Source organism: Pangasianodon hypophthalmus, chromosome 11 (assembly GCF_027358585.1).
Source record: "Pangasianodon hypophthalmus isolate fPanHyp1 chromosome 11, fPanHyp1.pri, whole genome shotgun sequence".
NCBI lineage: Eukaryota > Metazoa > Chordata > Actinopteri > Siluriformes > Pangasiidae > Pangasianodon > Pangasianodon hypophthalmus.
The window spans coordinates 17,430,277-17,446,563 of NC_069720.1; the positions used below are offsets into that span (position 1 = coordinate 17,430,277).

The window sequence follows — 16,287 nt, forward strand, 5'->3', positions numbered from 1 at the left end:
ATTTATATTAATGCACTCGTTCTAATATGCTGTCACTAGTTCACAGGGACCTGTATGGCAAACGCTCCACATAGTCTAAGCTTAATAATAAACTGATTAAAAAATGTTTAGTTATTTAACAAATAAAAATGTCTATTCATTGATACGGTGGAGCTTTCTTTAAGGAGATGTTTATTTAACATTTATGGAACGAGTCTCCATTGTCAGCTCTTTCTAACAGCCAGTAAGTTTTTAGTGCAGAGGACATTGCGCTTTCTGGTTTCTGGTAACATGACAAGCTTCAAGAGAGTGTAAAAAGGAGAAGCTGGGGAGGATATGACTGTTTATAATGTTATAATGTAAGTGGTAACAGGAATGAACTTGTTTTGTGGATGTTCTACAACATTTAGATTAGATTCAACTTTATTGTCATTGTGTAGAGTACGAGTACAGAGCCAATGAAGTGCCAGCTTGCTAGGAAGCTGGGGTCAGAGCTCAGGGTCAGCCATGACCTTCTGATCAGTAACTCAGAGCCTTAACCATCCAGCCACCACTGTCCACTAAACAGATTTGCCTCTAAACAGATAAAAAGCATGACATGTCATTCGTTAATAAATTAACAATTGTAATAGTTGTTAAATTGCTGTGGTATAAGAGGAATAAAATACCTCAGGATGTGCTGTTATTGGAAAATAATCAACATCACCATCACACTGTTGATTAATTTTCTATAACAGCATGCCCTGTGGGTGACATTTTATAGCTGACATTCCAGTTGCATCCCAGAAGAACCACAACACTGCAAACATACAAGTGCAGCTGATTACCTTCTTTTCTCAGCTTCATGTATGGGGAACTCACTGACAAGGAGACGTCTGAGAAAGTGCGCGAGACCTTCGAGAACTATGAAATGAACTCCTTTGAAATTCTCATGTACAAGAAGAACCGTAAGTAGACAAATGTTAAGTAAGTACGACATACCTGTCTAAACAATATGATGGAACTCATCATATTTCACCGTCCTGTCCCTGAACAGGAATGCCTGTGTGGTTCTTCGTGAAGATCGCCCCCATCCGCAATGAGCAGGACAAAGTGGTGCTTTTCCTATGCACGTTTAACGACATCACTGCGTTTAAGCAGCCCATTGAAGACGATTCATCTAAAGGTTTGTGAAAGCACATGAAATAACAGCATCGTGTTGTGTGTAAAGGTTTTGCTTTTGAAGAGAGAGAAAGGAAGTAAATGTGCATGTTTTTTTTAAACATATTTCTTATGTTTTATGGATTAATTAGTGTTATTGCCACAGACCAAACTAAATACAACAAAATACAACAAAAATGGTTAATTATGTTCAAAAACGTTTCACTGCCATTGTAGCTGGGAGACTTTGGAATCCCATAAGAAAGTGAATCAGCTTTTTGTACAAATGTCTGAATGTTCAAAACATAGCAAGCATGATATGTCACTCCACTCATGTAAATGGTTGCACATGTCATAAGTTATTACGGCCATTGTTAATGTTTAGAGCAGACGTTCCCAACCCTGGTCCCGGAGAACCCCCATCCTGCTCATATTAGTGTTTTCCCTGCTCTAACACACTCACGCCACCTCAGGACGGGCTGCTAATTATCTGATTAGTTGAATTAGGTGTTTTTGGAGCAGGGAAAATGCTAAAATGTGCAGGACAGGGTGGCCTCAAGGACCAGAGATTGAGAGCCTGCGATTTAGTGCATATGTTCGATTTTAATTAAATGTCCACAGAGGATGAAATTCTCAAATTTGTGTTTACTTATTTCCCTAAGGATGGGCTAAGTTTGCCCGTCTCACCCGTGCTTTGACGAGCAGCCGTGGCGTCCTTCAGCAGCTGGCTCCTACTGTTCATAAGGGAGAGAACGTCCACAAGCACTCTCGTTTGGCTGAGGTAGAGTGTGTGTGTGTATGTGTGTTCAATTCTCATCAAAGGCCATTTCAACCCTTAGTCCCTAAGCACTCCTGGCCAAAAGAAGTCTGTGCCAATCCTCACCGCTCCTCTGCTTCCTTGAGATAAATCTCCTCCACTTTTGAGGCAGCTGCTCAAATAAAACTCTGTCTGAATAGTTCAGCTCAGACCATTAGGTTTTTTTTTTTTTTTTTTTTTTTTTTTTTTGAGAGGAGCCCTGTATTTGCAAACTTTAAATCACATTTAAAACAGCTATAAGTGTCGTATTACTGAGGTCTTAAGTGCTTCCTGTTTATAAAACAAACAGCAAAATGACTAGTTTAATAAGATGTTATTACTTCCTCTGTTTGTGATCTGTCATGCTGATATACCATAAAGCAGGGTTTCTAAAACTTTTTACATCTCGGACTGCTTTAAGTTAAAAAACTATGGACCCCCTTAGCACAGATTTATTTTACAAACTATTAAAAATAGGCACATTATTTAAACATGCATCGTAATATTTTGCCTATTTTTGAGCAAAAGGCTTTTTTTAATTGAATGTGAAGTTCCCACGGCTAGAACCCATTTTTATTAAATTTGTCATTAGATTCCATAACTTTGACAGTGATGGGTTGTGATTTCCACCACTGTAACAAAATATAAAAAATGGTGGAACCCGGTTGTGCTTTACACACTCCACTTTAAGAACCATGGCGATAAAGCGCATTTCTTATTCAGCCACAAACAGATACAAGCTAAAACAGTAAGAATGAAATATACAATTTATAATCTTTCCAAATATTGAGATCGAAAACACAAACAATTTAAAAACCTTCAGAGATTCAGCAGCACTTCTGTCTAATTAAAAGATTATATGCTTAATCCTAATCCCTATACAAAGGTCCTAGCTCTACACATAATACAGAGGATAACATGTCTTTGTATTTCTCTGACTTAGTTATTGTTTTATTCTTTGCAGTACCTCTTTGTTTTCTGAAAGTCTTAGTATTTGTTGTTTGTCCACTTACTGTTGATTCTGTATTGGGCTGTAAAATGGTCCTTTCTAGTTAGAGTCCAGAGAAACCAGCATTAGCCTTCAGTCTTTCAGGTTATAAATCCTTTGAAATTCTCCAAGTACTCTGGATCATTGTGCCTTCAGCTGCATGTAGCTCAGCCAAATAAGACTTTATAATGAGTCACATTACTGTCTGGGGATCATTAATCCTTTACTGTTGGACTAGCATTGCAACATTGCACAGTTTTTTGTCACTTATGCTCATAAATATCTTTCCTCTTATTTGATACTCTTTGCACAAGGATTATTTAAACTTTCCCACATTAGGGGTGGAGAAGTCACAAGCTCATGCACCCTGGACAAGCAGTTTATGTGTCTTTTTTCCTTTTTTATTTGTAGCTGCTCGTTTGTCCAAGTAGGTTTTATTAGGTGTCTGAAACAGCATTTACCAGCCTCATTTCCTCTTTCGTCTACCACAGATAGACAAAAACACCCTACTGACTTTCACAAAGCAATCATTTACTTCATATGTATGTTAAAACATAATGTTCAAGTTGCTTCATTTTTCATGGTGGCAAAATTTTTACAAATCAGCAACACGCATATAGAAATGGTGACAAACCTGAGCAAAGTATAGAACAGTGCCATGCAAAACTGTCATGCAGTATAGATAAAGACATAGCTATCAGGAGAGGATGAGAACTATGGCTTCACAGAAACTTCCCTCCCCAGGAATCTGCGTATTCACTAGTTTTCATTTGTTGAATTACGTTAGCCTGTGGGTTCCCAGGCAACCCAAACATGAGACTGGGCAACCACATTGGAGTTTTCACCTGCCCAATGAACCTGGCTAATGAATTTATGATTTGTCCATCCGTAAAGGTGTCTATAAATTGTTCCTTGTGCTGTCTAATCTATATTGTAAATGTAAACCATATATGTGAATGCTATAAAATAAACATTGCATAAAAAAACATTAAGCCTTTGTTGTCAGGTATTGCAGTTGGGATCAGACATCCTCCCCCAGTACAAACAAGAGACACCCAAGACGCCACCCCACATTATCCTGCATTATTGCACCTTCAAGACCACCTGGGACTGGGTGATCCTCATCCTCACCTTCTACACGGCCATCATGGTACCCTACAATGTCTCCTTCAAGACCAAGCAGAACAACGTCACCTGGCTGGTGGTGGACAGCATCGTGGACGTCATCTTCCTCGTGGATATTGTGCTGAATTTCCACACGACGTTTGTAGGGCCAGCTGGGGAGGTGATATCAGACCCGAAACTTATCCGCATGAACTATGTGAAGACCTGGTTTGTCATCGACCTGCTTTCCTGCCTACCCTACGATGTCATCAATGCTTTTGAGAATGTAGATGAGGTAAGAATGATTTTTTTTATCTAGTGAGAGTTTCTACATGATTTACCTTCTGGTCTAAACGTAATCAGCGGAACATCAGTGGAATGCTTGGAATGATTTCAAAGAACTGGATTGAGTGAATGTCAAAATAGAATATTGTGGATGTGAGTTGTGTTTTGCAAATGTTTTTGCAAAGTTGGCCATGCAGTACTATACAGTGCAGGGGTTCTAGAGGACCTGGATTCAGTAAAGTCTGTCTTCAGATTGCAGACCACAGCAGGTGCATCTTTTTAGTGCAGGTATGGAAATGTGGTCGTGTCATTGAGTCCATATATAGATCATGTAAATAAGTGCAGCTGTGAGCGTAACCATAGAGGGAAATGTGTCTGAGATTTTTCCCTCCTTTACTATTTACTGTACAGATTGTCCTATATGTAAGAAATAAAACAGGATGGGGTATGTTGTTTTAGAAAAATAATCAGTGACATGTTGGTGTTATGCAGCCAGATGTGACAGGGTTACTGTTCCTGTTACAACACTCCAGGAACATATTATCATGACCCACCTTTACATATTTTAATTTTACCATTTGAAAAATACTAATTATCTAGCAAACCACAAAAATACAAAAGCATTTAAAATAGCATTTATAAAATACACTAATATCAAGTACCATTTGGCTTTAGCTGGCCATGTTTCCTGTTAAAGTCCATCTCAACCTTGTGACAGCTTCCCGATCCAGCCATGAGAATGATTTCAATATGTTCTTCTTTTGTCAAAGGCATTCTTAAAATCTATCTGAAAAAAATATAATATAAACTAAGTATGAAAAAATTTTGGAAGACATTTGCTAAAAAGTGTTAATTTCCCCTATGTATGGAGACTTTTGGGACACCCTGTAATATTAGTAAACTATCCAGGGAATATAATTTCAATCCTGAAAATTCTCCAGTTAGAATTCAGATAACACTACAAAATGGCTGACACCCAAATAGTGTACTATAATATACAGTTGGGGTCATAAGTTTACATACGCCTTGCAGAATCTGCAAAATGTTAATAATTTAAAAATAAGAGGGATCATAAAAACTGCATATTGTTTTTATTTAGTACTGCCCTGAATAAGCTATTTCACATAACAGATGTTTACATATAGTCCACAAGACACAATAATAACTGAATTTACACAAATGAACGAGTTCAAAAGTTTACATACGCTCGATTCTTAATACTGTGTGCTGTTACCTGGATGATCAACGACTGTTTTTATGTTTCTTGATAGCTGTTCGTGAGTCCCTTGTTTGTCCTGAGCAGTTAAACTGCCCACTGTTCTTCAGAAAAATCCTCCAGGTCCTGCACATTATTTGCTTTTCCAGCATGTTCTGCATATTTGACCCCTTTCCAACAGCGGCTATATGATGTTAAGATCCATCTTTTCACATTGGAGACAACTGAGGGACTCGTACACAACTATTACACAAGGTGCAAATATTCACTGATGCTCAAGAAGGCAACACACTACATTAAGAGCCGGTTATTTGTTATTATTATTTTGTTTAAAGATCTTATTTTTTATTTAGTACTGCCCTTCAGAAACTACATAAGATATTTACATATTTCCCAGAAGACAAAATAATTGGTTCATTTGTGTAAATTCAGTTATTATTGTGTCTTGTGGACTATATGTAAACATCTGCTATGTAAAATAGCTTATTCAGGGCAGTAATAAAACTAAATAAAAAACAAAATGCAATTTTTAATGATCCGTCTTTTTTTTTTTTTTTTAAATTATAACATTTTGCAGATTCTGCAAGGCGTGTGTAAACTTATGACCCCGACTGTACATACAACAAGCCCATTCACTCAACAAAATTATCCAAATGGTCCAAAATGAAGTATCTGCCATGCTTGGGTAAAGTGTTATTTTGTAAATGCTGCTTTAGTACAAAGTATTGCCATCAATGTTTATTTTCAGTGCAAGAGCAAAGCAATTTCACCATTGACAGGTCAGAGTGCTGACTGTGTGAAGTTCTGATAATTTATGTCGGTAGTTCCCAGTCCTGGGAGAAGGATTTATCTGCAGACTACAAACTGGAGTGCGTCACGGAGTGGTACAGATGGAGATCTTTTTAAGCCTATACATAAAAACACAGCTTTTAAAATTTTTATTACTACAATTAAAGTTTTTTTTTTTTTTTTTTTTTTTTTTTTTAAATATCCTGTCGTTAGCATGTGTTAGCCATTCACCTTGCATTAACAGTAAATATTATGAACATTTATTAATATAAATATCAAATGTTCATCCATTAATAATTATTTTAGCCATTTAGTTACTGTCAGCAGCAAAGATTGTGACCATTTATGAATATTAATCCTCTTGAAATCCTGTCAGATTGAATCATTTTATTTAAGTGGGCAGATGACTTCAGGTTCTGTCAGAAAGCCTGTCCGGTTAGCTCATTAGCTAGTTATCTTGGATTAGCAGTAACAATTATAAACTTTTTTTTTATGAATATGGCTTAAAAACCTCTCAGAAATTCAGTCTCAAGATCATGTTAGACAGCTGGCTAGCATTAGCAGTGAAGTTCATAAATTTATAAATGAACATTTATAAATATAGATACTTTCAGAAATCCTGTCAGATTAGCCCATTTTATTTAGCAGGCTAATATCTATGAATATGGCTTAACCTTCTCAGCTTAGCTAGCTTGTTACCAAAATCTGTAAAAAGACAATAGTGCATATGAATGCCAGTTATTCCCTTCTCACTACTTAAAGACTCCAATATACAGTATGCGCTTAACAGCCGTTGATCATCCAGGTAACAACACACAGTATTAATAATCAAGCGTAAACTTTTGAACTGGTTCATTTGTGTAAATTCAGTTATTACTGTGTCTTGTGGACTATATATAAACATCTGTTATGTGAAATAGCTTATACAGGGCAGTACTAAATAAAAACAAAATGTAATTTTCATGATCCCTCTTATTTTCTTAAAATTGTTAACATTTTGCGGATTCTGCAAAGCGTATGTAAACTTATGACCCCAGCTGTAGGCTGTGTTTACTGAATCACCTAGTCCTACCACAGAGGTTTACACAGACGGCATGGCCTGTGGCGGCTGATAACTGACACATCAATTACATAACACCACTGTGTAATTCTGTGATCAGCATAGTGTGTCTCCACTGGAGGTAACCAGTACAGCAACACAAACAGTTTACCACTGAAATCATCCATTATTAATTCAGCTTCATTGCACCTAAACTCACATCTTTCAGCAGTCATGCGCAGCAGTGGCTAATGAGTGCTTTTAGTAGTTGTCTATGTTGTTGTGATGATTCTCTCAGACTGAGCGCACTTGAGTGTTTAATCTCTACTTTCGGCAGCCTCCGAGTGTCAGACCAGACATCAGGAAACTCTGATTAACGATTCAACTGGCTTTTAATGTGGCATTTTGTGTGCCAACTGCAGACACCTTGGGGGAGTTCAGTCCATCCCAGGGGAACATACCACTTCATGCTGCATACAGAAGCAATTGCAAGGCCCTTAGCTCCTGTAAACTTCTGCCAGTGAAAGATATCATTTCATCTTGATCATAATGCCATCTATACATAGTTTGCACATTCAAAACAAAAGATACTCAAGGCTTCACCCAACTTTATCCTCTATTACTGCACATTTAGTGGTGAGAATGAATGTCTAGTGGATCTCTCTTTCTCTCTCTCTCTCTCTCTCTCTCTCTAAAGCAATGCAGGTTTGGAGTACTCATTCTAGTCTACCTCATTGCAGTCTGCGCAGTCTTTTCAGGCTTAGAACATTAGTGAAACCTCTGTGAGGCAGCTGTGCAGCCAAACAATGATAGAGCTGTTTACGCCAGAGATGTGTTGAAGATTTGAAGAAGAGGAGAGTCTCTCAATGCCTTTAATCAAGCAGTGGTGACGCAGAGTTTAACATAATTGAAAGCTGAATATTCTCCCTCTTGGTCTTGTCCTTTGTCCTCTTGTCCTTTCCATTCTCCACTTTCACTACATGATCTTGTGATAACTGAGAGGTGATACTGTGGATCAGTATCTTGGTTGATTCTGTGTGAATCATGTTTTCAGTTTTGCGTTTTCACCTACCATAATGAAAAAATATTTTTCTATTGTCATTGCTCCGGCAATGAAATTTAGTTTAGCAGCAATCTGGCCTACATGCAGTTACAACATTATTCCACATAGGTTTCTGCTGATTCCTTCTGTTTTTGTAATGGAATTGCTTAGGGATGGCATTTTGTCTTCAATATGGGTTGACACTGTAGTGTTATGGTTCTTAATTTTGAACATGTGACCTGTGACGGATGGTTTTCTAATGGGATTCAAAGGTGTCCTACAGGATTCTGGTGGTAGATCCAGTGGACTTAATTAATATCTGTGAAATTTTTATCTGTAATGATCCTGCACTTCGTGCCCCCTGCAGGGAAAAGATAACACCAGTGATATATACAGTAGCATTCATGGTTGTCTGGAGAGAACTGGCAGACCTCGAAGCTCCTTTATTGTTGCTAGACTTTAAAATTAACACTAGTGTTTCATTGAAAATTATGTCACCCGCACAACCGTTTGGACAATTCCTTCTACAATCATGGGTAAGAACTTGTGATTGGAAACAAGCACATATACTCAACCAGGGTAGAGATATGTCTAGTTTTATTTTAGTAACCATGCCTTACCACACTGACTGCTGGAACAGTAACATAAGATACAACACATTAATCATTCATGGAATATATTCTGAATCTGAAACTAAATCAAGAATGAGTGATCACTTGTTATTTCATAAATGATCATAGACGCTGAAAGAATATTTCTAATGTTTTTGGAGCTCCACTTACTGGATGAATTGTTATTCATATTCTTATAGTTCATATTCACCACACAGCAGTTAAAAGAAAGTTTCATATGATACTGTCAAGTGTAAATTGGTTTAAAAATTTATACAAAATTCATGTGACCACATCATCATCAACACTGTTGCATAATTGTATTACCACTATTGAAAATGCCTACTCAAATTACTCCCATCTAGGAAAACAGAATCAAAATGTCCTCTTAAAGTGCTGTATGAAGCTGTCAGGGTATTGTGTGTGCGTTAGTGGTGAAGTGAAGTGGTGTAAATAAAGATTAATGCTGCTTGCACAGTCCCCTCCCTCCAAAGCTTCGAGGCCACTGCCTTTGCTGGACTTGTCAACACGGGTTATCCAGGCTTTTCATTCTGCTGCAGTGCTGTAAGCAAGCTAACACAGCTCAGGCCAAACCTGTGTCTATAAAAGGGTTGTACCTAGAGAGGAACCTTCTCCAACATCATACATGACTTCTCTTTACCTGCTAGTCAATATGCTTTTGCTGATTTACTTTGCTTGAGAGAAGGCAATACATTTTTTATGAGCACCACATGTGAGGGTTGAACAAAAGTGACAGACCATTTCAGTGATGTGAAAAGGTGATGTGAAACTCCTCTGTCCTGTGGTGAAAAATATACAGACTGTTGCAAAGCTCTGATGCTGGAGGCTCCTTCTGTAAATGTTAAATAAACGTCTCCTCAGAGAAGGCTTCACCATATCAAGGATTATAGAATTTTTTTCTTTGTTAAATAAGAGCATGTCTTTTAATCTGTTTATTATTAGCCTTAGATTATGTGGAGTGTTCTCCATACAATTCCCTGTGCAAGTTGTTAGTATAGAAATGATAACATATTAGAACAAGTGCATTAATATAAACCTTACAGCTGGCACTGTTGTCAGAGCTTCTGTTGTGGAAACTGTAAAACTGTTTTACACTGTAATATGTACCAAAAACCTCACTGTAGAATGGAATAATATGTCTAAACATTGTGCTATGCTAAACTCTAGCCTCTAATCTAAGCATCAAGCCTAATTTCAGTGATGCTAGAGGAGGACAATATTTGCCACAAAAGAATTACATCTCATTTTCCTTATTTCATTATTGTTTGATATGCAGGGCATTAGTAGTCTCTTCAGCTCTCTGAAGGTGGTGCGACTCCTGCGTTTGGGCCGTGTGGCCCGCAAGCTGGACCACTACATCGAGTATGGAGCGGCAGTGCTGGTGCTGCTGGTGTGTGTGTTTGGCCTGGCTGCCCACTGGCTGGCCTGCATCTGGTACAGCATCGGTGACTACGAGGTCATCGATGAGGAGGCCAATGTGGTGCGCACTGACAGCTGGCTGTATCTGCTGGGAGAGGCAGTGGGCACACCATACCGCTTCAACACCAGCGGTACAGGCAAGTGGGAGGGCGGCCCCTGCAAGGACTCAGTCTACATCACCTCACTGTATTTCACCATGACCAGCCTGACCAGCATCGGGTTTGGCAACATCGCCCCCACTACGGACGGGGAGAAGATTTTCGCTGTGGCCATGATGATGATCGGATGTGAGTATGATTCTTGAAGATAACTTTGCTTCCTAATAATAAGAACCACAGGCTGTGTCTGAATCTCTGTATTATAAGGTTCTGTCCATTTCTGTAAATAAGGTTTGCAAATCTCGCCTAAGAATTCAATTTATATTGGAGCTCACAACTCACTCAAAGTTAGAGCACTTCAGTTACGGTTACAAATCCGTCATTAATAACAAAAACCATGCATTGATATCACTTAATAAAGCATGGAAATAAGATCATTACGTTGTGGCTATAAAAACATGGTATACAACCAGAGGGGCTCCACAGACAAACCAATACATTAATTTGTAGATAAAAATATTCCAATTCCAAAAACAAACTGCTTTTGAGGCTAAAATGTGGATTTTTTTCTCACAAATTACATATATCACCTGACCTGAATCACTCTATTCCCTTACGAAAAGCAAAAAAGCCCCTGAATCTTACAGAAACTGAAAACAGCTGCATTTCAGGGCTTGCAGAACATCAGTACAGAAGATATTCAGCATTTGCTGATGTCTTTGGACTGTAAATAGATTTACAATCAAGTGGAAACAAGACTGACAATTTGTATTCGCATTATAAACCTATAAAAGATTATGTTCTTCTATCCTTTGTACAAATGTGCCAACTACTTTGGCTCACCGACAGTGTTTGGCAATATATAAAATGGGTTGCACTCTTACATTAAAACTGGCATTCTGCACTACAACTATATAGTCTTTGTATAGCCTAATCTAATTTTAAACACAGCCCCATAAAACTAGCGCAAAAGAAATGTGAGTGTACGATTACCTATTATTACAGTCTGAACTTTATAGGGTTTTGTCTTTGCTGTGTCCTCCCCTGATGCTGTCTAGTACAGCGGGTGCATTCATTGTACAGAGAACATGATTAACACACTTTCTGCAAGGGCTTTTTGTAGTGCATTGGTTCTATATAGAGGTGAACTAGATTACGTTCTGTCCCGAAATAAAGCCTTGGGAACGGCTGTGATGGATTACACTATTGGGTCTGGTTTTTGAGAGGATTCTGTCTTTCCACTTTTTGCGAAATTGCAGACGGCACCTTTCAGATGATATTTTCCTCTTGTCTGCACACTACAGCGCTCTGAGACAGGGGAGTGGGGATGGCAAAGATATATCTCTAGATTATGATTTGGGTATATTGTCAGGGATACAAGTACCCCTAGTATTAGATTATGCATAATACTTGCATGATGATAGGGCTGACCTACATTAAACATTTGTAGGGGGTTGGATATTGCTCTGCCAGTAAAAGTTAAGATTTTGATTAAACGTTGTCTCAAGCAGTGAGACGGTTTTAAGTTCTTTGAAATGAATGATTACTGTGAGTTAAGAATAAAACACAACATGGAATGCTGTTATATGAAAATGGTGTGATGCGTGGTGTGATGAAGCTCGACACGAAGCGGAATTACTGTTACCATCCCAAAGCTGGTTATTTTCCTATAACAGCACATCCTGAAGTGTTTCATTCCAGTCTTTTTTATTTATCCAAAACACCTCATACTTTTGATGCATTTGTAGTAACATTTAATGTTGTGGAATGGCAGCAAAACAATCTAGTACCTGTAATCGCATTATAGCAGCTACAATACAATAGTTGTTTCTCTCACCAGCCTCTCTTTTTTTCTCTCTCGTGAAGTTAATACGACAAAAAAAAATTGCAGCTTGTCATGTTACTGAGAAACCAGAAAAAAACACAGCCCTCTGCCCTGAAGACCTTCCCGTGTCAGATAACTTAAAGAAACTGCATTCCATCTAACGGTTAGAAAGCACTTACACTGGAGACTCCTTCCAAAAATGCTAAATAAACATTTCCTTGTAGAAAATATAACCATATCAATGATTACACACATTTAGAAATCTATTTATGTATATAACAAACACATGGGTTTGTTGTAGAGAAATCATTCTGAGCTGTAATGAACTATTCAAGCCACCACATCTGGTTTTGTCCCTGTGTTTGTGTGATTGTCGTGTGTGCACACATCTGGGTGTCAATTCACACATGAATGCAGTTTATTTTGTATATGCTTGCATGTTTTTGTGTGTAAACGTGTTGGCCTGGTTGTTACTCGAGTGCTTGTGGTGCGTTGTGTGTTCCTGCTTGGGGTTGATGGTAATGCATGCTGGCAGGAGAGGAGGGGAGACTGACAGGAAGCCAGAGGATCATGCTGTGACAGAGCTGCTGCAGCACAGAGACATCAGGCTGGGGCTCCGGCTTTCACCCCTTCAGCCACCAGCATGCAGCTGCTGTGTGTGTATTGTAGCTATCGCCAGTGAGGCAATATTCTTAAATATGTGTGTGTGTGTTAATGGATCTTGGATATTAGGGCTGCCTCTTGGTTGATTCTGTGTGAATAATGTAGGGCAGTAAATAAGAACAGCTGAAGCAGGGCACTGCAGCTGGACTTCAGTGTGTATCAGTGAGTCAATACAGTCTAAAATTTCGCCTTCCTTAGTGCTAAGGCACTTTAAGTGTGTCTCCGGGAATGCAGAGCTCGCCATTACTCTGGCTCTGTTCACTTTACTACTCATCACTACTGCCACTGACCACTGCAGTATTCGCATTAATTCTAATGTCCTATTCTCAGACTCGGGTTGTGAACCTAATATTTCAGAAGACTGCTCTTGAAAATTATACTGACATACAAATGCGGTCCAACATGCAATTTTAGTATTATTTCATATAAATTTGTACATAGACAGTTGGTTAAAGATATGCTTACACAAATCCCTTGTCTAGCTGCATTGTGTCATCTTCTCTTTGGCGTTAAATCTCCCGAAACATGTAATGTCTTCGAAACTTTTTGGTAAATGTTCGTAAATAGCCCATATAACACAAACCATGAAATATTTCATTGTTACAATTATGTGTTACTCTTATAATGGTAATATAAGAATTTTTAAAACTGCTTTGTAGCAAACAAAGGATAAAGTTCAGTCATATCCTTAATCTTAAATTCTTAATTTCTGTCAATTTTAGGCCTGACAACATTAAAAACCATTCTTGATTTACAGTATTCTTAATTTGGTGATTTTATTACAGTAGCAATGGGTAGCGTTTCTGCCTCACAGCTCCAGGGTTCCTGGTTCAAATCTGTGCTCTGGTTACTGTCAATGGAGTGTTGCATGTTCTCCCTTTGTCCGCATGGGTTACCTCTGAGTTCTCCAATTTCCTTCCACCTCCCAAAAACATGCTGGGAAAAGCAGTTACTGAAAATGAATGAGTAAATGAGTAGACTGATATTGACTGAATCTGGATGAGGTTGTCTGTGATATGAAGCTCATGGTGCCTTTATATACTTTCATAGTCAATAAAGATAAAGTTATATGTAGCTTAAGCTGTGTTGATTCCCTCTTCTCTACCTCTTGCATCCCTATTGGGAATGTCTAAAATAGCCTGTGCATTGACTATTAGGTGCAAACCAGTGCAGTGCTTTTAGTCATGAAGAAAGCTGTACTAGGCAGCATGGTGGATCAGGAGGTAGCGTTGTCGCCTCACAGCTCCAGGATCCGGAGCTCAGGTTAGTGTCTGTGCAGTTTTGAGTGTTCTCCCTGTCTGCGTAGGTTTCCTTTGGTTTCTCCAACTTCTTGCCACCTGTTAAAAAACATACACATAGGTGGACTAGCTATGCTAAATTGTGTGTGTTCATAGTGCCCTTATGCCCGGTGTTATGCCCTTATGCCCGGCTTCGCACCACAACCCTGACTAGGTTAAAGCTCTTACTGAAGATGATACAGTATATCGAAGATGAAGATGAAAGCTGAAAATACATTAATTTGCAGTGCATTTGCCTGTTTACATTGTGTCGTCGCTAGGATCAACATATTATCTTTGTATTTTTTAAAAGCACTGTATTAATACTGCTACTACTACTACTACTACCACTGATGATAATAATAATAATAGCTCTATTTCTCCATCACAATTTATTCACACATTTAAGTCTCATCAAAATGGTGGGATAACTGACCAAATGAACCTTCTGACACTGTCTAATATTACAAAATACAAGCACTATGGTTCTTATTTCCATGCGGTTTTGCTGCAGCAGGTCTGTCTGGTGCTCAAGTGGCAGAAATGGCAGTGGAGGACAGAGTCTGATAAAGCTCGGGCTCATGTAGTCTCAGCGCTGCCTGTCATTTCCTTTCCCTCGGCGTCTGTCTGTAAAACATCCTCTCCGCTCCTCCTAACCCATGAGACTTGGATGGCTACATTTCAAACACTTCACTACACCTCAGCGACTTCACAGTGCCCATTAGAGCGATCGTTATTTAATTACAACAGCAAACCCATAGAGAAAATGGAAAGGATGTGCTGTATTGTATGAGAAGTGTAGAGCTTCAGGGCTATATGAAACCGAATTAGTGAGGCATACAGGGTTATAACTCTGAAATATGTTTCATAACACATTTAACACGACACTTGGAATGTAGCATTTTTGAAAATGTGGAAGAACCCATCAAATATTTAGTATCTCAGAAAAAAATGGCCACCCCGAGAAAAATTTCTTATTAATGGATTAAAAGTTACTCACATAAAAACTTATGTGTTAGTTTTATGTTATGTCACCATGTTCTTTAAATGTTGTTTTGTGGTTTTGTTATTCTTTCTTTGTTTACTATCTGTTCCAGGGACAGCAGGTGAAAATGAGCTATTTGTTAAATCTGACGCATTTCCATAATAAATACTGATGTCAATTAATGTGAATTGTTCCAGTTAAGTAAAGTAAAGCAAAATAAAAAGTACACTAGTGTCCTTCTCTCCAAGTAGCATGCAGGAAGTAGACTAATATACTTCTCTTCAAATATACATAATATGATTGTATATCAAAAATACTTACCAAATATACAGTACATTAGCGTGCTTATGGTAAACTTGGTAGTAATGAACTTGGCATATAATTAAGTCAGCAGATCTGAGAACAGTGTGTGACTTTGTTGACATCTTTACTGAAACTCAAAGGAGATGTATGTGAGATTACTGGGCTCTTTTGTCTCAGGAGAAAAAGCTGAGAAATGATACTTAAGCAGACGTCTCTCTTTTATTTCCATTTGATCTCATGGCTATCTGGAGAAACTATTGAAATAATCATGGGTGCAGCATCTGTGTGTGTATGTGAAAGCTGTAAAATGCTCCAGCATGCCTTGCAGGGCCCTGGTCAGAGTATTTGTGCAAGCTGTGGCTGTTGGAACTGACAGGGTGCTAAATCCGGAGCTTTAGCTGACACGATCCGCTACAAACTGCTGAGAGGGGCGCTTGTCTTTAATTTGCAGCTGTAAGGTCTTTAAGCAGTGTTGTCTTACTGAGAGAATATGAGAGAGAACACTAACACATTTGAGGTCTAATATGATGACAGTGTGTTTCTTGCTTCAGTTTTAGCCTTTTACACCTTTTTACATTAGCTACATTAGATATAATAGCATATGGGTCAAGAAAAACTGGAAAACTTCCACTTTTCCTTTATACAGTGTAGATATATGGTGTCTTTTAGATATTTTGAAAAACTATACATATTCAGTTTTGGAAAGG

General features: G+C 38.3%; 1 protein-coding gene across 2 annotated transcripts in view; it reads left to right on the forward strand.

Annotated features, from left to right (window-relative positions):
* kcnh1b (potassium voltage-gated channel, subfamily H (eag-related), member 1b) overlaps positions 1–16,287 on the forward strand; it is a 45,891-nt gene that overhangs the window by 4,631 nt on the left and 24,973 nt on the right. For both annotated transcript variants that reach the window (XM_026922372.3, XM_053238334.1), the window contains exons 3-7: positions 820–926; positions 1,016–1,144; positions 1,782–1,900; positions 3,910–4,302; positions 10,287–10,716. In XM_026922372.3, the coding sequence (XP_026778173.3) occupies positions 820–926; positions 1,016–1,144; positions 1,782–1,900; positions 3,910–4,302; positions 10,287–10,716 (1,178 nt within the window). The remainder of the gene's footprint in view (positions 1–819; positions 927–1,015; positions 1,145–1,781; positions 1,901–3,909; positions 4,303–10,286; positions 10,717–16,287) is intronic.